Raw genomic sequence first — 24354 nt, 5'->3', positions numbered from 1 at the left:
AATGACCCATAATGGCTAAATTTCCCAAGGTAGGAAATATAAATATTCATTTTTTTCTCTAAAGTGTAAAACCAATGATTATTTTTTTGTTGTCTAAAATATCTCCTAAATACTAACACGTGCTGAAAGAGGGATATACCTTAAAAACATCATTCTAAACGGACAAAGTGAGAAACAAAAGTCCATATATGATATGATCCCATTGATATGAAATATCCAGAATTGTCAAATCCATGAAAACAGTAAGCATATTAGTATTTTCCAGGAGTGGGCTGAAGGGGTAAAGAGGAGTGTCTCAGAATGGATGTGAGTCTTTGGAAATGATGGAAATGTTCTGGAGTAGGTGGTTACACAAACCTGTGAATATAAAAAGCAGAGAAGTGTACACTTTAAAAGCATGTATTTTGTGCTCTGTGAATTATATCTCAACAAAAGAAATAAACACATAAAGCAAAAAGATAAAATATAATTCAGGTTGAAAGCAAAATCTGCTGTGCACAACCAGTGAGACCTTGAGGCAGTTACCTCCTTGTACAAACACATTTCTTTTCTGACAGTGGCGATTATGTCTAATACGTATTTGGGATATTTGAGGGGACCTTGAAAAAATAGCACTATCTAGTTTCTGGACAATTGGAGAAATAATCAAAGAGAAAAATGGATTCCAAATCACACCTACTCAATGATAGAGGGTACATGGGAGGATATAGCTAAATGTGGCAGCTGAAAGGGTTTGTGAGTATATTCCATTGTTAGGCAGCTCTACCAACAAGGCACTTAGAAGCCAGATCAGGCCTCCCAAGGGAGGGGCTCCCAGACCAGGTAACAGTGCGGAGGAAGAGGAAGAGCTGTGCTCTCTGCAGGAAGGCTTGTTGCAAGAAGAATGGGACAGGGCCTGAATCCTTCCCAGATTCAGACAATTCATTCCGCTTCATAAATGTAGGAGGCCCAGAATTAGCATGACTCCATTTCTCTTCCTGGGAATTTGAAAAGATGCTGCCTACAGACATGCCCCAAGGCTGTTATAATGAATATGTGAGCTCAAAGAGGAAAAAATCTTATTTCAGAGCCTGTTCCATCTCGCTGGCATTCAAAAACACTTTTAGTTTAAAATTAATCTAGATAAATCAGAGGCTAAAGCCATATGTAAATACACTGACCTCTACTTAATACTAAGATATATTCATTATTGGATTGGATTGTTGTTTTGATCCTCACCTGAAGATATGTTTTATTGACTTGAGAGATAGGGAAAAACATCTATGTGAGGGAGAAACATCAATCAGTTGCCTCCAGTACGTGCACCAACCAGGGTTCAAACCACAACCTAGGTATGTGCTCTGATTGGAAATGGAACCCACAACCAACTGATGCTTCAACCAGCTGAGCCACCCTACCAGGGCTGGATTGTATTTTTTTAACTTTGTTGTAAATTTTTATGTCAGACACTATGCTAAGAACATTCATGGGTTATCTTATTCCATGTTCTAAGCCTTATTTTGTGTGATAAATCATGAATTAGCTAGAATAAGAACATCACTTTTACTGTGTCCCACCATTATTAGTAAATGTCTTTCTTTGTTTTAATATATAATCAATAGGATATTCCTACATTATTGGATTATCCCATATTTCATGTTTCTAATCTCTCTTCGATCCAGTGAACATTATTATGGTCTTTATTTGTTGCCTGATTTTCAAGTTCATGTCTCAAATGAGCAGGTTAGGTTTAACTCCAAGATCCTTCCAAGTATAATATTCCCTATCTGGTCTCTATTTGTAAAGCTTGTAGGTTTCCTCTCTCTGCTTTAAATTTACAACAACTCTTCTCATATTTGACTGCTGTTCCCTACTGCATTCTTTCTTTCCTGCTGACTGGGTGCCTCCTCTCTGTGCTGTCTTTTCTGTCCTTAGATATATATTTATCTTAGTGCCTAAATACTGTTATTGCTGCTACGGAACCAGCTGCTGCTGAATATGCCCTTTGGTATTTGAACATGGAAATGCTCTCCTAGGGTTTTCAATCATGGAGAAGTTCTGATATATGCTAACTTTTGTTTCTAATTTTCTATTTCATGGAGTTCTTGAGTTGGAAGTCACAAAAATTCTGCACAATGCCTAAATAGAGTAATTTACTAAACAATTGTGGGTTTTCACTTATTAATATTAACAGTAATGATAATTTATAATAAGAACAATAAAAGCTTTTTGTTGTGCAATTAGAAGGTGTCAGGACTTGTGCAAAGTGGTTTACATGGATAATGCTATTTAACGCTCAACACAATACCTAAAAGTACTTGCTATCACTGTCCTTTTTACATCACTGTCTGGTGCTCAGACTTTAGTGACCTTAGTCAACACACATAAATATACCCAATCTTACATTGTTTCTGTGAGAAGGACCTTTTTTTCCCCTTTCTTTATTGGTTAAGGTATTACATATGTGCCCTTATCCCCCTATTGCTCCCCCCACCCCAGCTCATGCTCTAACCCCCCTGGTGTCTATATCCTATGGTTATGCTTATATGCATGCATACAAGTACTTTGGTTGATCTCTCCCCTAACCCCCCCTCCCCTGACTTCCCTCTGAGGTTTGACAGTCTGTTTCATGCTTCTCTGTCTCTGGATTTGTTTTTGTTCATCAGTTTATGTTGTTCATTATAATCCACAAATGAGTAAGATCATGTGATATTTACCTTTCTCTGACTGACTTATTTTGCTTAACATAATGCTCTCCAGCTCCATCCATGGTGTTGCAAATGGTAGGAGATCCTTCCTTTTTACAGCAGCATAGTATTCCATTGTGTAGATATCCACAGTTTTCTAATCCACTCATCTGCTGATGGGCACTTAGGCTGTTTCCAAATCTTAGCTATTGTAAATTGTGCTGCTATGAACATAGGGGTGCATATATCCTTTTTGATTGATGTTTCTAGCTTCTTGGGATATATTCCTAGAAGTGGGGTCACTGGTCAAATGGGAGTTCCATTTTTAACTTTTTAAGGAAACTCCTTACTGTTCTCCACAGTGGCTGCACCAGTCTGCATTCCCACCAGCAGTGCAGGAGGGTTCCTTTTTCTCCGCATCCTCGCCAGCACTTGTCCTTTGTTGATTTGTTGATGATAGCCATTCTGACAGGTGTGAGATGATACCTCATTGTTGTTTTGATTTGCATCTCTCAGATGATTAGTGACTTTGAAGATGTTTTCATTTCTCTCAGCCTTTCTTATGTCCTCTTTAGAAAAGTATCTATTTAGGTCCATGGCCCATTTTTTGATTGGGTTTTTATCTTCCTTTTGTTAAGTTGTATGAATTCCCTGTAAATGTTGGAGATTAAACCCTTATCAGATATAACATCGGCAAGTATGTTCGCCCATGCAGTGGGCTTTCTTGTTGTTTTGTTGATGCTTTCTTTTGCTGTGATAAGGGCCTTTTTATTTGTGATTTTAAAAGTTCTGATTTGGCTTTAAAGAGGAAATTGTTAACTGAATTTCACTGTTGCGGTCAGTCAGCTTTAGCTGCGACACATCGTCAATTTAGGTTGACTGTTTAGTATGCCAACTTCAGACGACAGTCTGTAATCTGGGAGAGGTTTCCCTTACTGGGCTTTGCACTTACTGGTTCTGGGGCTTGGGTAACGTAATGGAACTCTTTGCCACATTTTTCCTCAAGTGTAAAATATGGCTATTTAGCCAGGCCTTTATTGCTATCTCCTGAGAGGGGAGTCTCCCCTTAGAATTCTCAAGTGTCTTTGTTATTCAAAAGCCCCTTGGATCATACTTAAATGCCTGCTAATATAGATTCTCTTAGATAAAACTTACATTTATGATTCAAGGAGGGGGCTGGTCACACCAGAAAATCTAATGATGTGATTAAAAGACGGGGGCATTGAGCCAGTCTGACCACCAGAAGGGTAGAAAGACTGGAGACTGAGTTCAAACACATGGCCAATGATAGAGTCCATCATGCCTACATAATGAAACCCCAATAAAAACTCTGACAACAAGCTTGATGGATTTATTGGTTGGTGAACAGATCAATATTCCGGGTATTGGGAGAGGACATGAAAGCTCTGCATTCAGGACCCTCCCAGCTGCACCCTGTGCCTCTATTTGTTTGGCTGGTCCTGATTTGTATCCTCTATAACACAGCTGTAATAATAGCAGGTATACTGTTTTCCTGAGTACTGTGAGTTCTAGTGAATTATCTAACCTGAGGGGGGTTATGGGAACCCCAAAAGTTATAGCTACTTGGTCCAAGGGTAGATGGCATAGAGATTCCCAAATGTGTGGCTGGCATCTGAAGTGGTGGCAGCCTTGTTGGAGATGATGACCTTAACTTGTGGCTTCTATGCTAACTCTAGGTGGTCAGCCTCAAAATGGTTCTGCAGTACACCACCGAGCGATGATGGTGGTGATTGATGATGCTTGTCTCCTGGGCTTGTTCTTGATGAATAGCTGAGTAGTTAATATTTATAAAAGTGCTTAGAGCAGTAACTGGCTCATTGTAATACTACATAAGTGCCAGAGAAATGACAAAAAGAAAAAAATAATGTTCTTTATTCATCTGTGAACTGTCAGCAAATCATCTAAAGAATAAAGGCCTCTGGCTACTGACTAGAAGACAATAGAATTAGGCTCTCAGCTTGGTGCTTTGCAACTGATTATAACCATATGCCGAAAACCTTATTTTCTAGTCAGCTGGAAAGAAAATCCAATTTCAGAGAAGACCAGCTTGCATCCTTTGATTAGGTTGCTTAAGGTGTGGGTCTCCAGTGCTTCTGAGTCATCTGGAACTTGGGATGGAGAGAAGGTATTGCTCTGTGTGGCACTAAGAAAAGTCTAAGAGGGGGCAGAACTGAGCAGGGCTGAGGGCTATAGGAAAAGGGAATTGAGGACAGGAAGAAATCCTAGGGTGGTTTCAGCCAAGTAGCCATTTCCAAAGAGAAATACCCTGTGGGGATTTTTGAGTGGCACAGTATGACTTTTGTTTCCTTCTTGACCACAGTAAAGCCTGAGACTAACAATAGGCTTAAGTAGATTTTGTGGAAAGCCTTGAAGGTACCACATTTTATGAAACAGGCTCAACTTATTGTATTCTTTAAAAAGCAAGCCAACTTGTGGCTACACAGTGATTTTTTTTTCTATTGCCTTTGTTCCTCAATGGAAAATAAATATGGTTTACATATCAAAGCAATTTTAATAATCATTTCCATTGGTCTTCATTTCAACTCCAGGACTTAGGATGGATAGGCATAATTATCCACATTTTATTTACAGAGAAACAGAAGCCCTGAGGTGTGACAGACTTGAGGATATAGCTAATCAGTGGCAACTGCAATTAGAATCCAAGTTCTTTGAATTCTTTGTTCCTGTTCTCCAGCCTACTGCAGGAACCAGCTCAGGAAGATGGTCGCAGCATCTTCATAGCCTCATGGTATGCACAATCTTGCCATGCAGATCTAAAAAAAATTATGCATAAGAGGGAGCTAGCATTTGGCCCATGCCTAATCACTGCACATGAGGACAGTCATTGTGCAAATGGCTCCTTGTAATTTAGATGCCCAGATAAGCACTGCAAAGTGCACTTTATTCTAAGACCCTTAGGTAGAACTGCACTACAGACATTAATTCCCTCACTTCTGCTGGTTGAGCATCATATCTCTGGTTACACCTCTAAGACAGTTGTTGAAAATTTACTACTGACCCTGATGACCCAAGCATCTTCAAAATCAGCAGTCTCAGTGACCATTGCGCAGTAAAATAGCATCACCTGAGATAAAGTTTGACCAGACACCTAGTTCTAGATTCTTCAGAGTCTTCATTTCATTTGGAGGTCCTTGTAAGGTTGTTATAGATATCAGGGGAGCTGTGGCTGGCTGTGAGCAATCTGGACTTTATTAGCTTGTGGTCCAGAGGGATTCATGACATACAAGGCACTTCCATCAGAACCTTCGTGTTTGTATATCAAAGTTTATTACTACTGTTTAATAAAAGTTTCCAGGGATCCGAAACATTCTTCATTTCTACTAGCTTCATGTATGAAAGAAATAATATGTAAGTCCATTTCAAAATATTGGCACTTATTAAAAAAGGAAACTGTGTCTTATTTAGAGACTTCCCTTTTGAGAAGCAATAATATTTAGAGTGAAATCTTCTTATTCAAGCTTCATGTAAAGAAAGCAATTTCAGTTACACCTCAGACTTTGGTGATTGGCTTTAAACATCATACTTAATGAATAATAATATTGTTTCCTATAAATATCATATATTAAATACCTATTCAGCTCTTCAAGCAAATGTAATACTTGTCGCATTTGGATTAAATTTTTTTGCAGGTATCTATTGAGAACTACTGAGATGAATATGAGATGTTGTAAAAGCAATATAAATTTTAATCCTACCACAATCACACATTGAAATTATTTTTTGGGTTTTAGACATGTCATATTTTACCAAAGTGGCTTTTTAAATTATAAATATTTTTTCTTATAAAAACTAAAGTCATTTGTGTGTGTGTGTGGGGGGGGGGGTACTAAAGAAAGAAATCAATTAATTTAAAACTCTCCAGGAAGTATTTCATTTAATGTTAATTTTTGGATCATTCTCTTATTTTATAGATGCAGAAAATCCCAAATTCCCTATAATAAATAACTTATGTAGCTATGTTCCAAGTGTTAAAATTGAGAAGTATTTATTCAGTCCATTACTTTAACCAACAAAATAACTGAGCCACATATGCCATTTCTTCACATTTGTTTCTAATAGATTTTTGTCTTCATTGGCCTAATATATCTCAGTAGAGTCAATTTTATTTGTTCTTTATGGTTTTCTAAAATTGCTTTAGATATAATGGCCAATAATTGTTGCCTTTGTTAGTTTCATTTTATTATGCTCCTGTTTCCATTTTCAGAAATAAAATCTCAGTTCCTATAGGCACACTTGTTCTGCATGGCATGCCTTTTATGTTCATAGAAATAAGTAAGTCTTGACTAAATCCAGTAGAGTTTAGAAATTGGTTGTCTGCTGTTATAGTCCCATCTAACTCGCCCCACAGTCTCTTCTGCATTAACCTAAAGTACGCTTAGATGATACCTATTCCATTTTCTTTATGTTTATTGAGCCTGTCATACCAAAAGCCTTGTTTTAGAAAATATACTATTTCAATCCTATTTTTTTCTGTTTCTCACGAATAAATTTCTGTCCCTAATAATTCTTTTTATAATCAAAATAATATTTCCTCATTGAAGACAATTTGGAAAGTTCATCCTGAAGCAAGAAAACCCCCCCACTCATTATCATATGAGAAAAAATGAACCAGAGAAATTAAAAATGCAAGAAAGACTTTATCCAATAGAATTGCAATAAGAGAGAGAGAGGAGCTCAACTCTGTGAAACAAAAGGCCAGATAGCTTTGTAGCTTGGGGTGAGCTAGTGGGAAAGTGCTGGATGGAGGATGTTCTGAGGAACCTTGGTCCGTGTGATTAGGTCATTCTTGTTTGCCAGTTCACATTTATGGAAGTTGGGATCCTACCTCCACAGAGACTGGGAGAAGGGCTTTATCTTTCCTATGATTGCATGTCAAAGGGATGACTCTCAAGTCCTTGAGAAAGGCATTGCTGGGTTGCAGAAGATTTACATCTCAAAGTGGCAGACAAAGAATTTACAATGAAAATAATTGCTAGAAGAACCAGGTCAGTGATCAAGAGTTGGGAAGAAGACTCCATAATTTAGTTGAAATGAATGGAATGTTAAGTCCTTTATTATTAGTCCACTTTTTTATGAACCTTTTAGTAATTATTGTATTTCTCCTATCCTTTATATGTTCTTTTTCATTTTTAAGTTCAGTGTTTGCTCTATATATACAAATGCTTCTCATTTAAAAAAAATAATCTTACAAATATATTGCATAATTGATAAATATTTAATGAGTATTAAAGTAAATACCAATGGTAATTTAAAATTATTCCTTTTTAAAGAAAAATAGCATTTTAATACATGCCTATATTCCAAAAATTGATGATCAGTGAAAATTTAAATATATAACAGTTAACATTTGAATGCTATTGTTAAGCACAAGGATTATACATAAAATGTGTTTCAGTTAAAAAGTGGAATAGAGACATAAAGAAAAATTGTTCCATATTTGTTTAAAACATTATCACACACCATCAGCCTAGTACATTACTTGCATTTTCTTATAGAAAATGTGTGCATTACTAATTAATATATTGCCATTTAATTAAATTTTATTTAGAGTCATTTTTTTCTTATATAAATAAGAGAATATTTGTAACCTGCTACTTGCAATTATTGTTAGTAATAGATCCTAGAGTATATAACCTATAGTATTGTTGAATGTGTAAATCATCTTAAAAAAATGCAGGTGAAAAGATATGAAGAAAGATTATATATTGGCATCATAGAGCTTGCTATACACTTAGTTATCACCCAGTCTAATTTCTGCATTTGACAAAGAGGAAACTGTGGCCCAGAGACTGTGAAGGCCTTACCTGGTCAGGCCAACTTGAGGTAAAAACTGACTGAGAAGGAGGTGGCTGTATTCCTGGACCAGTCTTCTTTCCTACTGTAGCTCTCAAGGAGCCTGTTATTGTAGTAAACTCACTGTTTCTTCCTTTTACAAATCCTTTATAATTGGTGATTTTATGTATTTAATGAACTGTCTTTCTAGTTTCTAACCGAACTATCAAACTGCTGCTTTATTAATATGCAAAACCACTTTAAATCTCCAGAAAAAAATGAGATTATTTAGATAAGGAAAGATATGTAAGGACATATTTTGACAGATGTGAGGGTGGATTTTTAGGTGACGGCAGTGTGACATGGTGGTTAAGAACACAAGCTCTGGAGCTCAAATCTCAGCTCAACTGTTGCATGCTGTGTCCAGACCAAGTTCTTCTAGGTGGCCCTCCGTTTACTCATCTATGAATAGTTATAAAAATAGTGCCCACTTTATAATGTTGTTTTTCAAATAATGAGTGAATATGTGTAGATTACTTAGACTATCGCACATTAAATACCACATAATTATTTAAATATTTTGTAGTGGCTCACTTAAACTATTGAAAATTTAGGGAAACCCACAACTGTCTTCAAATATCTGAAAGGCTCTCATGCCAAAGAAGCATAGGGCACACTCTTGGGAGCCCTAAAAATGAAGAATACAAGTTTGAGGAGACAGGCATTGTTCCAAAGTTGCTCATGGAAGAAATAAGGCTTCTTTGGGAGTTATGGATATTTTATCATTAGATTCAAAAAGATCTGGATATTAAGATTTTTTAAGCATTATAACATTCTCTTTTTATAGTGAATTTTTAAAATTAACAAGCTTACTACTGGGAGGGATATGTGCCCTGGGCACTCTCCACATTCTTGCTCAGTTTGTTAGACTGCAAGGTACATAGTCATACAGGTGCCTAAGTAGTTCACAGACTACCAGAGCACTCACCCCCAGAGGAGGGCACTGGCTCATCTGCTGCTTGGTACAATGTTTGCTGTTTGCTCAAAAACTACTTGAGCTTGGCCCGTGTGGCTCAGTGGTTGAGCATCCACCTATGAACTAGGAGGTTAAGGTTTGATTCCTGGTCAGGCCACATGCCTGGGTTGCAGGCTTGATCCAAGTGTAGGGCATGCAGGGGGCAACTGTTTGATGATTCTCTCTCATCATTGATATTTCTATCACTCTCTCCCTTTCCCTTCCTCTCTGAAATCAATAAAAGTATATTTTTTAAAAAAGTACTTGACTCTTTGCTAGGTTTCTCTCCTACAACACAACACCCTGCTTGCATAGGCATCCATTTAAGTGCACTGGTGATGACCACACCCACACTTTATGGGATAGGGGCAAGGAGAATTTGGGCCAACATGAAGCTCTGGATACTGTGTTTGCTGTGAGTAATAAAGTTTTCTGTCTCTGACCCAGGGCTCTCTTGTTTTCTGCACCCACCCATGAGAGAGTAGCAAGCTAACCTGTCAGAGCTTGTAAGTAGAGTAAAATCCCAGAAATGTCACAGTTCTGGACACTTACAAATAGCAGTTAGCTTTATTGCCTGCTATTACCATAGTCATTGTGCTTAGCCCTTTATGTGTTTTATGTTAGCAATCCCTCACTACAAGCCTTTTTTATGGATTGGTTTTATGGAATGCTTCTATAACTTCCCAAGGTGGCAGAGCCAGACATCATACTGTGTAGAATTTCTGACTCAAAAACGTATGCTTGTTGTAGCCATACTAGACCATCATGCTGCCTCTTTTTAATATATGTCCCCCACACCTACATAAAAATATCTTCATTGACTGAAATACTTTAAAGCATCAGCATGCAGAGATTAAAGGAAATAAAACTGACTTCACATTTCTGTAAACATGTTCTTTAGCTATCTCTGCTTTTCCTCTAGGTCTGGCTCTAATGTGGCCATTTATGAGTCTGTCTTTACTCATGCGTTCATAGATTACAGTAGAGTTGGACGACAGAGCATAGAGATGGGCTGCAAAACAGTGAGACATTGTGATTACTGAAAGAAGCCCTTCAAATTCCTCTCTTCCTCCCTATCAAGGTTAAGATACAAAATTGTTTATATTTCTATATACTAACAATCAGCAACTGGAAACTGAAATTTAAAAATACATTTACAATGGCATCAAAACATGGAATACATCAGGATAAATGTGACAAATTACTTGTAAGATTTTGATGCCATAAAACCATAAAATATTGGTGATAGAAATTAATGAAGATCAACATAAATGGAGAAATATACACGTGCTTAGGAATGACAAAATTTAACATTGTTAACATGTAAATTTCCCCCAAATTGATTTACCAAATGAATGCAATGCTAATAAAAATCCCAACAAGCATGTTTATAAAAACTGACATATAGATTCTAAATTTATGTAAGAATGCTAATAACCACAAATATTCAAAATAATTTTTATAAAGGAAAAGTTGGAGACTCACATTACCTGGTTTTAAGCATTACTCTGAAGGTTCATTAATCAAAACAGTATAATATTGGTGTAAGAATAGACTGTCATATCAATGGAATGCAATGGAGTGTCCTAAAATACATTAATTGGTCAATTGATTTCTAACAAACATATTCAGGTAATTGGTTGGGGAAAGATGTTCTTTTCGGAAATGATGCTGGAACATTTGGATAGCTACATGAAAAAAAAAAATGAACCACAACTCATATATAGCACCATATGCAAAAAGTCACTTGCAATGAATAATAGACCTAAATGTAAAACATAAAAATCTAAAATTTCTGGAAGAAAACCATGTTCATCTTGGGTTCAGAATAGAATTCTTAAATAAGATATAAGAAGTACAAACCATAAGGGAAAAAATTATTTGAAACATACTGTTAAAAAATGAAGATAGCCCAGCGAGTGTACTCAATGGTTGAGCTTCTACCTGCAAACCAGGAGGTCACGGTTTGATTCCTGGTTAGGGCACATGCCTGGGTTGTAGGCTCGGTCCCCAGTGGGTGGTATGCAGGAGGCAGGCAATCACTGATTCTCTCTCATCATTGATGTTTCTATCTTTCTCCTTTCCTCTCTGAAATCAATAACAAAATATTTTTTTAAAAAAATGAAGACAAGACACAGCCTGGGAGAAAATATTTGCCAAGTATGTATATGATAAGGGACTTGAATCCAAATATATAAACTCAAGAACCTGACAACAAAGAACCAGTGAAAAATAGTCAAAAGACTTGAACATTCACTTTTCCAAAGAAGACAAACTTATCTCAAATAAGCACATTGAAATGCAAAGTAAAACCACAGTGAGAAGCCACTAACACACTTACTAGAATGGATTTTTTAAAAGTATTGGTAATTGTATACCTGAAACCTATGTAATTTTATTAGCCATTGTCATTTCAATAAATTCAATAAGAAAAAAAAAAGTATTGGCACCGATGTGAAGCAAGTGAAACTCCAACGTATTGCTGGGAAGCGCCAAATGGTACAGCCACTTTGGAAACTGTGTGGTTTTTCCTAGATATTTAACCAAGGTAAATGAAAGCATATGTCTGTGCACACACCTGTATACGGATGTGTATAGAAGCTCCACTCACAATTGACAAAAACTGGACACAACCCAAATCTTTGGTGAATGGTTAGCCAAAGTGTAGTATATCCTGCAGTAGAACACTACTCAGCAATGAAAAACAAAACTATTGCTATCTGCAGCAACATGAGTCTCAAAAACATTGTTAGTTAAATGTAGCCATACACAAAAGTCTACATACTCTGACCCCTTTCATATGACATTTTGGAAAAGACAAAAATAAGTATCAGTGGTTGCAAGGGCCAGGAGGCAAAGGAGGATAATTGACTCTGAAGGGTGATCACAGACACAAATTCTATGTATTGCTGATTATGTTGGTCACACCATTAAATGTATATATACAATTCAAAACGTACTGAATTGTAACCTTACAATGTGTGAGTTTTACTATATGTAAATATAACTCAAGAAACTTGAATTTTTAAAAAGCCAAAATAAGTGCATTGCACTTCAATTAGAACCGCAACTACTATTGTAGACTACATGAAATAATTAGGTTTGCATATACTGCACCTGATTAACTATGTATGTATTTCTGCTTGTTTGATAACAGGAAAATATATTTTAAAATCTAAATATTAAAATGTTATAATGAAAATTCAACTTTTAGATGTGTTTATTTTCTATGAACATTACAGCATTTCTTTGGGCAATGTAGTCTATAGCATAACAAAACCATGAAGCAGCTTTTACTTTATTTTTTGGCTAGATTGAGCTGTATAGAAATAATAAAACATTATTTTGTTAATATTGCAATCTTATGCACGTCACTTCTCTCTTAGTACCCTATTGTTATTTAGTTACAAACTCTATTGCCAACGATGCTATAACATATTTTAAATCCTATATGTACAGCATTTTAATTAATTGTTTAGTTTTGCCTTTACTTGTTTATTATTCAGTTTCACATTTAAATATCTTTCCTAGTTTAGTCAGGTGTGTCAACTTTAGCTTTTAAATTGCTTATTGATTTATCTATTAGTCATACATACATTTGTAAATATAGTCTTCTCAAGTTGAATATGTTTTTCTTTTCAATGTGAAATTGAATGAACTTCAGAGCTAACAGAAAGGCTTACAGATTTCCCACTGTGTTTTTTTCCTACAGTATTGAGAAACTGTTTCCTTCTTGAATAAAACAACTATCTATAATTGAGATGTCCTGTCGTGGTAATTTCTGATTTATATAGCCATGTTGGAAGAAGACTAATTCTAGTATTGATTATTTCCTGTAGCAGTCCCCTGGTGTGGCCAATTGCCAAGCAAGACAGTTTGTTGGAAAAAGACATTATGTTCAAAGATGCAACAAAAGGCCTATGCAAGAAACAGTCTCAGGACAGCTCTCCTGAAAGCGCCACTGTGAACGGCCCCACCAAGCCTGAGCAGGTAATTACACCCCATGTGCGTCTGCTAGTATTGTGTCCTGTTATGTCCCACAACAAATACCCACTGATGTCCATTCAGAGAAACTTTAATGAAAGCATAGGTTAGTATTTTAAAATTTTATTTATGAAATGTTATTGTGTTTTACTGTCCATTAACAAACATACTGCTATTGTGTTTTAGAAAGATTTGAATATACTGTCTTTTTAAAAAATCAATTCTCACCAGAGGATATTTTTTCCTTTTCATTGATTTTTTTAGAGAGAGTGGAAGGGAGGGAGAGAGACAGAAGCATGGATGTGAGAGACACACATCGATTGGTTGCCTCCCACACACGCTTTGGGGCTGGGGATTGAGCCTGAAATCGAGGTATGTGCCCTTGACTGGCATCAAACACGTCACCCTTTAGTCTTTGGGCCAACGCTCTAACCACTGAGAAAAACCAGCTAGGACTTGAATTTACAGTTTGAACTTATTTATCAGGATTGTAAGCTCAGCCAATATATTAATTCCTGAATATTTCTAGTTCTTTCATTGGTCATCATTTTAATAATTATTTCCTTCAAATAGCCAAATATTTTCCACAAGAAGGAAGACAAACCAATCAGAATCATTTATTCTTAAAAGTAACTGTGATGTTGTATTGTGTATGTATCTATGTGCACATGTGCATATTCCAGTGCCCAAGTTATGTGGGATCATTTTAATAAGCTTGGAGTTACAGAATTTAATGTATTTTATGTTATCATTTTCATAGAAATAAATGATTTGTATATGTGTTGTGTTTTATAAATGGCAGAGTATTTTATAAATGGTAGAATAATCCTTGAAATGTCATGTTTCAATGTATCTATGAATATTTTAAAGGTATTTTAACTATGTTTTCTAAAGGCTTTTCAAATTTTCTTCATCTCATTAATTTCTATTTTAAAATAACTAAAACCACAAAACATTTGAAATACTTTTGAATTTTATTAGCCATATTCATCTGCTCAAGTTACGATAACATAAAACCACAAACTGGGTGGCTTAAACAGCAGAAATGTATTTTTCAACGTTCCGGAGACTGGAAATTCAAAATCCAGGTGCTGGCTGAGCCTGTTTTTGGTGAAAGCCCTCTTCCTGGCTTGCAGATGGCTGCTTTGTCACTGTGTCCTCAGATGGCGGAGATGGCGGAGAGAGAGAACAAACTCGCTGGCATCTCTTATAATGATACCAACCCTGTGGGATCAGGGTCCCACCTAACCCATACCCTCATTTAACTTTTATTATCTCCTAAAACCCTGTCTCCACATACAGTCACATTGGCAGCAAGAGCCTCAACATATGAATTGTGGGGAACACAATTCAGTCCATGGCAGTAGGCAAATTGAACGTTAGGAAAATTTAAGGCCAAGTTGTTTCTTAACCTTCTTAAGGGTCTTACGAGCTTCCTGTAACTTTAGGTACATATAATAAAAGTACACATTTACTTTGAAAAGGCTACATATATTCTGATTCCACTACTTGACATTCTAGAAAAGACAAAACTATGGAGACAGTAAAATGCTCAGTGGTTGCCAGCAGTTGTGTGGAGGAGGAATGACTAGGAGGAGCACAGAGGATTTTTAGGGCAGAGAAACTACTGCCTATGATACTATAGTGGCAGATACATGTCATTACACATTTTTGAAAACCCACAGAATATGCAACACCCAGAGTGAACCCTGATGTAAACTATGGATATTGGGTGATTATGATGTGTCATTTGCTTCATCTATAGTAACAAATGTACCACTCAGTGGGGATGTTGATAACTAGGCAGACTATGTATGTCAGGCCAGAGGTATATGGGAAATCTCTATACTTTCTTCTCAATTTTGTGGTGGATCTAAAACTTCTCTGAAAAACTAAGGTCTTTAAAAAAAATGAGAAGAAATTCACAACATAATATCACATATAATCCTTTTATATTTAATAAGTAGAATGAGTTTTCTTTTTTTAATATAAGCTCTTTGTAATTGTATCCTAGACCTGAAAAGCGGTTGTAACCATATTCTGTTTATTTGGTACTAAAGATGGAATAGCTTATTCAGGTTTTAGGTTTGTATATTATCTATTTATTATTCACCCATGTCTTCCATTGTGGGCATTACGCTGTCATACGTTCTTGCCATGAGGTGCATCGGTGATTCTCTCCAGAGGAAAAACAGAGGAAGAATCCTGCCTGGATCATACATTTATATCCCATACGAGGGCTTTAGAAAAGACTTGTTAAAGCAGTAACATTCTGATTAACATTTTAAAGAGAAATATATAATGTAGAAAAAAATTTTGAATTGAAACAAAGGCCACAGCATCTCTCCTTCCAAGATTTTATAAAATGTAGGTCATGTCAAATGGTAACTGATTAAATGAATAGTCAAGGCTTGATTTAAATTTTTAAAAATATATATTTTTATTGACTTCAGAGAGGAAGGAAAGGGAGAGAGAGAGATAGAAACATCAATGATCAGAGACAATCATCGATAGGCTGCCTCCTGCACGCCCAGCACTGGGAATTGAGCCTGCAGCCGGGCATGTGCCCTGACTGGGAATCAAACTGTGATCCGGTTCATAGGTCAACACACAACCACTGAGCCATGCCGGCTGGGCTGATTTGAACTTTTTGTGGTTCTGATAATCACCAACATTAACAATTGCTATTATAATATCTGTGAGAATGTAGAATTTTTCTGAAGTTGCTGAAAAATTTGTAAGACATTTTTCCTTCTTTTCCAATTTTGTTTTGTTATCCCCTCCTCTCTCATGCCCTGCCCTCTTCTATACTCTTTCTAGTTTCCTACCTTCCTATTGTCTTTTCTCTCATCTTTCCTTTGAGAATAGTTAAAGCTTAAAATTAGGTCAAATTTTTAATCCATTTAGTGAAGGCATGTTATCCTGGAAGAAAAGAGAGAGGATGATGGAGTCATACAGATTTGTTCTGGTTTAAGGCTGCTACTGGAACTCTTGACTATGGAAATTCTTTAACCTCACTAAGCCCCGACTGTGAAATGGGTACATAATACTGACCTTATATGGCTGTTAGAAAGATGACAAAAGATTAAGGCTGTAAGGTGACAGCATTTTGCCAAGAGTAAAATAAAAACTCAGCAAGATGTATTCATTATTTTATTGTTATTATTTGTATAGACTATCTATTAGGTTTTGCTAGAGTGGTTGAGTCCTCTGTTCACTAACTTATCTGCTCTTGATTCATGTAAATCAAGTCAACATATCAACCAGGTTTTATTTTCAATGTAAATATAGGTTATTTTAGAATATAATAATACAAAATAATACTGTATATTGGTTAACATTTCAAAGCTGAAAAATGCTTTCACTTACATTATTTTAATCTTCAAAATACCACTGTGAGCAAGTTATTATACACTTTCAATACTTATACTCAAATTTCAAACTGAATTTAAAGTGACCAAACTTAAACTCAAGAACTTGAAGCAAATGACCTAGAATCACCTGTTTCTTTTACTCTGCGGCCAGTGCTCTTCTGAGGACACCCAGCTCCTGGCTCCTCTCCTCTGGCCTGCTTCTTACTTCTATGAGCAGGAGAGAAAGTTTGCATTCCGTGCTGCATGGGCAGGATGGGGGTTTCAAAGACTGGAGAGAATTCTCTTTCTAGAGTCCACAGATACACCAACATCGACAGACACAAAATATAAATCCTTAGCCAAACAAGGCACAGTGAGTGTAAGGACCTACTACATTTCACTGTGAAACATCTAACTGAAAAACAAAGGCAAGGAAAAAGCAGTTTAAATGATTTCCATGCATCGTAATGGGCTTCAGCCTTGGGAGATTCAGTACAAAGTGTTTTGTCAGATTAATGCCCTTTTCCCAGTCATGACCATCCTAGTCAGTTAGGTATTTTTTTTTCTTTTTTATTATCATTATTTTCTTTTTTCTCCTCATTCATGTACACTCGGTTCTTTCCTCCTAATCTGCCTTCCCAACGATCTTGTTGCCCTTATCCCATTTGTCAGACCATCTCTTCTGTCCATTGGCCTTCTAGTTCCTGTGTATGTTCTACTAATTGCCAGCAACCGAACACCACAGCAAAGTTGACAGCACTCAGGGCAGTGTTGACAAGTGGAGACAGGGTATCAGGGAATTAAAATACTCTCCAATTTACATTTCCTTTGGATCTGGAAACATTTCTGAAAGTGTACCCTGAATTTTGTCCACTTTGTGTTCTAGATCTCTGCTTTTGGAAATATATGTGGGGAGATATATAATGGTTAGTTTATATGTCTTCAGAAGAACCAAGATGGTGTATTCTAGAGAGGATGTTAACTTTTTTACATATTTATCCCATCTATTTTTTGACTATGGTAATACATATTTCGCAGATATTGGTAGTGTACACTATTGAGTTTACAACTATAATATAAAAATATTCACAGACATGTTTTTCTTTCTACTTGTTATCAGCTGCCACAACACTTTTGAAATCTTTATAAAAAATGTCTCTTTGATAACCTTGCTTAAGATTGATTATCAAAGCTTCCTTCCTAATCATTTTGGTATCTTGGTATGATAAATTGAAGGAATTCTTCCCTTGATCTAATGTAATACTGTATTTGTCACAGTTCATTACTATAAACAGACAAGGGAGTCTTCACATTTTTATTGTCAGCCTCGTATATTCTCTAACCCATACAACAGCTGTGCCACTGAAGATGAAAACCCTCAAGAATACCAGGGAGATGTCTGCAATAGCTCCTCTAGGCTGGTCAGAACAAATGGGGAACTTCTGTTAGTGCTAGTCATGCTATTCCTAAATATGCATGCAGAAATTTGCATTGAGCTCATTAAAGTTGTGGTTATCACAGGAGTATTATCTCAGTGTAAATTATTACTTCCAAAGAAAAACAAATCTTGCTCTTGATTTTTCTTCTTTTATGATTTCTTTGGAAGTTAAATATGTATGTTAACTTGTGGGAGACTTTTATCATTGCACTAGAGGCCCAGTGCATGATTGAATCATGCACGTGTAGGGTCCCCTACACGCTTTCGCTTTCGATCATGGGGGAGCTGGGTGCCTGAACGCTGGTGAACCAGGTGCCGGAGGCTTCTGAAAGGCCTGGTGCCTGAGCAGAAAGGCATCCAGCTCCCACGCTTTTGCTTTTGACCGCGGGTAGCTGGGTGCCTGTCCGCTGGTGCACCAGGCCTTTCAGAAGCCTCTGGCGCAGCGGAGGCTTCTGAAAGGCCTGGTGCCTGAGTGGACAGGCACCCAGCTCCCACGCTTTCGCTTTTGATCGCGGGGAGCTGGGTGCCTGTCTGCTGGTGCACCAGTCCTTTCAGAAGCCTCCGGCACGGCCTGGTGCCTGAGTGGACAGGCACTCAGCTCCCATGCTTTCATTTCGATCACTGGTGCACCAGGCCTTTCAGAAGCCTCCGGTGTGGCGGAGGCTTCTAAAAGGCCTGGTGCCTGAATGGACAGGCACCCAGCTCCCACGCTTTCCTTTGGATCGCTGGTGCACCAGGCCTTTCAGAAGCCTCCGGCGTGGCGGAGGCTTCTGAAAGGCCTGCTGCCTGAGCGGACAGGTACCCAGCTCCCACACTTTTGCTTTCGATTGCGGGGGAGCTGGGTGCCTGTCCGCTGGTGCACCAGGCCTTTCAGAAGCCTCCGGCGCGGTGGAGGCTTCTGAAAGGCCTGCTGCCTGAGTGGACAGGCACCCAGCTCCCACGCTTTTAATGGTCCGAGCGGCGGGTCGTTAGCTCGCTGCCCCAGAGGCCCCTTCTGTGCCGCAGTACAGCCATGGCGCAGACGCTGAGCTTGCGCCACCGCTGGTGACGCAGCTCAGCGTCCCGCCGGCCCAATCAGCTACCCCAGCCACCCTGAGTCCCGCCCCCCCGCCCCTCCTGGCCAATCGTGGGCATAGCGAAGGTACGGTCAATTTGCATATTTGTCTATTATTAGGTAGGATTGTTCAAAGTTGTTGCAGCCATATTTTTGGCTTATCTCATATTATGCATGAATATGTATATATTTGTGCATTAACTTTTTTGTGTATGTATATATATGCACTGGGTGAAAGAGGTGAAGGGATTAAGAAGTATAGATTGGTAGTTACAAAATAGGCATGGGAATGTAATGTACAACATAGGAAATATAGTCAATAATATTGTAACAACTATGTATGGTGCCCATTGGGTACTGGAAATATCAGGGGGAACACTTTGTAGAATATATGATTGTCTAACCACTATGCTGTACACCTGAAACTCATACAAAATAATATTGAGTGTAAAATGTAATTAAATTTTTTTTTAGAAAGTTAAAAAAAAAGATCTCACAGGAAGCTATACCCCTGGGATTTAAACATCATTCACCCAGATGAATACAAATAATTGATGTCTTAGGCTTAGATGAACTTGAATTTTTCAGTATTCTAGTACTCAGATCAGTGTGTAAGATTTTGACCTGAATTAGCATGACTAATGGAAAAGCAGAAAGGGGATAGGCAGAGGCAGTTATCACTGCTTGATTTTCATGCTTCTCTGAGAACCATTAGTCTGGGCAGCACTTTGAGCCTGTGACTCTTCAAAGTGGAACTAAATATATAAAGTTAAAGAAACGTATTACACAATCCCCGAATTGATGTTGACAATCCAGAAAGTATTAGGAGAGCTGAGACATGATGACTTCTATTCAGCAACGAGTACCAGTTTTTATACTGTTCTTGAACTATGTAAGTCCATATTTCTGACATTATCAAAGACTCAAAGCTGTGCTTCTAACCTAAAGTTAAATGTCTAATTTTAGTAAAACTGTGTTATATGTCCCTTGTAGGTTAATTCTGAATGTATTTTTCTATGACTGTTGAATATTTTTGTTTCTTATAAGTGAGCCATTTCATCTTATTATTTAAATTCTACAAAAACCATGAAATAAACTCAAGGTGTTGGCTGAGTATGTGCATGTTGTGGGAGAGGAGGAGGCTTGTTCCTGACATTCTGAGGTCTGGAATATTTTACAAGTTAATTTTAAATAAATAAACATGTTCTTATTGGAATATTGTGTTTGCCACTTATACAAATGGTTGTCTTTCCAATGCAAGAGAGCCCGCTGCTATGACACCCTTCCAACGGGAAGATATAACAATCCACTCTTCTGAGTATGTGAAATTCTCAGTAAAGAATTTGAGTTTCTATTATTAATGCATTAGGATTAGCAGTCTTGGATAACCATGATCTGAATTTAGGAACTCATGGGAAAGATTACATTTTTGAAAATAGCCACTCATGTCAGAGAAAGAGCCCTAAATTTAGCTTTTAAAAATGTGTAATATTTGCCCTGACTGGTTTGGCTCAGTGGATAGAACATTGGCCTGCAGACTGAAGGGTCCCAGGTTCAATTCCAGTCAAAGGCATGTACCTTGGTTGCGGGTACATACCCAGTAGGGTGTGTGCAGAAGGCAGCTGATTGATGTTTCTCTCTCATTGATGTTTCTAACTCTCTATCCCTCTCCCTTCCTCTCTGTAAAAAATCAATAAAATATATTTTTAAAAAATGTGTAATATTTTTTACCCTAAAAACATTTAGCTGAACAGTAATATTTAGGATCAACTTATTTAGTGATGGTACATCCAATAATTAAATGTGTAATACAAATATAATATGCAAATACAAATATGAGTGCTAATTATAAAAACAAACTTACTGTTATTACAAATTAACTATGCCTTTCTGCTGGTGTGGCTCAATTGGTTGAGCATCATCCCATGCACCAAGAGATCACCAGATCGATTTACAGTGGGAACACATGCCCTGGTTTCAGGCTCAATACTCAGTAGGGGGCGTGCAGGAGGCAGCTGATGAATGTTTCTCTCTCTCAAATTACTAAAACCATATTTTAAAAATATTAGCTGGGAACCAACAAAGTCATAGGAATGTTAATAAGATTATTCTTGTTCTTTTGTTCCTCAGTGTTTCACATGAGAAGACCAAAGTTGTCACATATGTCTAATGTTTGCTTTTCAGAGCATACCCTGTGTATATAAAGTTAAACATTGGCCAATTTTAACTTATAAAGGCTAGATTTTAATCTAATTAAATAATACAAATTTATCTTTTTCATTTTTAATCTTGTCTAGTTTTTAAACTGTTATTCTATTTTACATTGAATAGGAATAGGAAAGCATTTTTTTGACAGAATTATCTTAATCTCGAAGCTACTTTAATCTTAAAAGTATTGTAAAGCAGAATAAAAATCACAAGCCAAAATTCTCAAGTTTACTGTAAAAATCTGGCCTTCTCATAGATGTATGCAGAAACTAAATTCCAGGCAGATCGCTTCCATGCCAACAACAGTAATTTGAGAGAGAAGGTTTGCTTTAGCTTTGGAAACACTGCAAATACGTGAGCTTTTTTCAGCTGCTTGTCTCACAAAGGACTCAGCACAGTTTAGAGCTGTCTAAATTGTAAGTAGGGACTAGGAAGGATCAACCTGCTGAAAGGATTTTGATAGACTTAATGTCTTTGAAGGATGTAAGCTGACATTTGATGTGTGTGTGTGTGTGTGTGTGTGTATGTGTGTGTGTGTGTGTGTGTGTGAGAGAGAGAGAGAGAGAGAGAGAGAGAGAGAGAGAGAGAGAGAGAGAATGTACTCGTGGGTACACAACAGAAATTCTCATCTGAATGTATTTTTCTATGACTGTTGAATTTTTTTGTTTCTTATAAGTGAGCCATTTCATCTTGTAATAACAGTTTCAAACTCATGTGGTTTTTAAACTTTTGACATGTAATTGAACTAGAACAGCCAACTGTGAAGAAAGTTGATTGCAAAGCAATTAGAATTGATCTTTCTTATTTTTTCTCCCAGGTCAAGCTAATGCCTCCTGCTCCAAATGATGACCTAGCAACACTCAGTGAGCTCAACGATGGCAGCCTGCTTTATGAAATTCAAAAGCGCTTTGGGAACAATCAGATATATGTAAGTGCCCTTGAAATTGCCTTTTGCACTGCATTTGTCTTGCTGCATATTTTTACTCTTCAGTGCTGCAAATATTATAGGTAATGGATTTATTGTTGCTTCTGGTCATGCTGATGGCTTACAGTGGATTCTTCTGATGCAATTCTAAGGCAAGTTCAGCAAATTCCAAATTTCAGAGTTGTTAACTGAAAGTTAATATACTGAGGGTAGACAACTTTCTTGTAATGCTTGCTGTGGAAGATCTTGCTAGAACCATCAGATCTGCTAATCACTTTTGAAAATGCTGTTTGTTTCATCTATTTAATTTAGCCTTCTATATCTGGAAAAGGGAAACTAAAGACGAAAAGTTGATTATGCAAGGAAAACTGCCTCCCTATTTGCATGAAATGATAAGCTATTATTCCTCTAAATTATCAGGAAATACCTTTGTAAAGTAAATAATGTATACAGGGATCTTTGATAATAGGATACAAATATATGGCTCAGATGACAAACAGCATGGATAATTTATTTGCTGTGGTTCTTCCTTGCTTTCTATGTGTGAATTCTACCAATACTAGTAATAATTTAGACACCATGTGATCTCATATCTTAATGTCTTTCTCTCTCTCCTTGATTTTGTTATATTCAACTCAGAGCAATTCAATCATAATATCTATAGGGAAATCTGATTATACACAGGTCTGCTATCTCTTTTTGACAACGTCCTTTTTTTCTAGTCTGCTGAGAAATTGATTAAGTAATTTTCATGGAAATATGAAGTCTGTGATTCCCTTATTAGTCATAAATTGTCAGGTGCTGATTAGCCTATGAAAATTCAATGCATCATTTGAATGCTTGGATAAAGTGCCTGCCACTGTAAATATACTTAGAATTAAATACCTCTTTTAAAATTAATGGAATTGAGTCATTGGCATAAAGTGGAGAAAACTGATTACATTGGTCTGTTATTACCCTGTTACTTGTGTAATATTTTTATTCCATTTTATTCTCCTTACCCATCATTGTGTTGATTCTTGTTTTTAGCTTCTTAGTAATATCAGATGACCACTGCTCAAATTCTTTCTTTCTTTCTATTTCCTTCCTTCCTTCCTTCCTTCCTTCCTTCCTTCCTTCCTTCCTTCCTTCCTTCCTTCCTTCCTTCCTTCCTTCCTTCCTTTCTTTCTTTCTTTCTTTCTTTCTTTCTTTCTTTCTTTCTTTCTTTCTCTATAAACCTTCAGGAATGCATTGAAACCTCAATGGCTGAATTTCTTTTAAAAAATGTCATTATTGCCCTTGCTGGTTTGGCTCAGTGGATAGAGTGTCAGCCTGTGGACTGAAGGGTCCCGGGTTTGATTCTAGTCAAGGGCACATGCCCGGGTTGAGGGATCCATCCCCAGTGTGAGAAGTGCAGGAAGCAGCCGATCAATTATTCTCTCTCATTATTGATGTTTCTATCTCTCCCTCTCCCTTCCTTTCTGAAATCAATAAAAATATATTTTAAAAAAAGAGGCTTGGCCAAGCACATTCTAATCTTAAATAACAAATACTTCCTACCTGTTTATCTGAGTCATAGCTCTAATTCCTCCATGCAGTAGGTCATCTTCATGGATACTCGCTGTCTGGATAATCAGAATTAATATTCCCTGATTTGCTAAAGTTCATATAAAATATAAATTTGCCACTGTGTGAGCCATGGGTTTCTTATTCTCTGTACTTGAAATATTGAAGAGCTAAATTGTCTAGGAACAATTGTGTGATGAGTGTTCTTTGTTATGGCTTGAATTCACCCTCATGGATAGACAGGCAATTTAAACATTATTGATAGAACTAGAGGCCCGGTGCATGAAATTCGTGCACGGGGGGGGGGGCAGCGGGGAGTGTGTCCCTCAGCCTGGCCTGCACCCTCTCCAAT

At 37.1% G+C, this 24354-nt stretch overlaps 1 protein-coding gene across 1 annotated transcript in view; it reads left to right on the top strand.

The window, feature by feature from the left end:
* The window catches only part of MYO16 (myosin XVI), a gene marked incomplete at its 5' end in the record, with an annotated part of 447953 nt that overhangs the window by 109356 nt on the left and 314243 nt on the right, over positions 1–24354 (top strand). The window contains 2 exons of the mRNA XM_079779480.1: positions 13335–13485; positions 22350–22460. Coding sequence (XP_079635606.1) covers positions 13335–13485; positions 22350–22460 — 262 coding nt within the window. The remainder of the gene's footprint in view (positions 1–13334; positions 13486–22349; positions 22461–24354) is intronic.

Source organism: Cnephaeus nilssonii, assembly GCF_951640355.1.
Source record: "Cnephaeus nilssonii genome assembly, chromosome: 8".
Taxonomy (NCBI): Eukaryota; Metazoa; Chordata; class Mammalia; order Chiroptera; family Vespertilionidae; genus Cnephaeus; species Cnephaeus nilssonii.
Note: the sequence above shows the minus strand (reverse complement) of the source record. Positions and strands in the feature narration are given on the sequence as shown.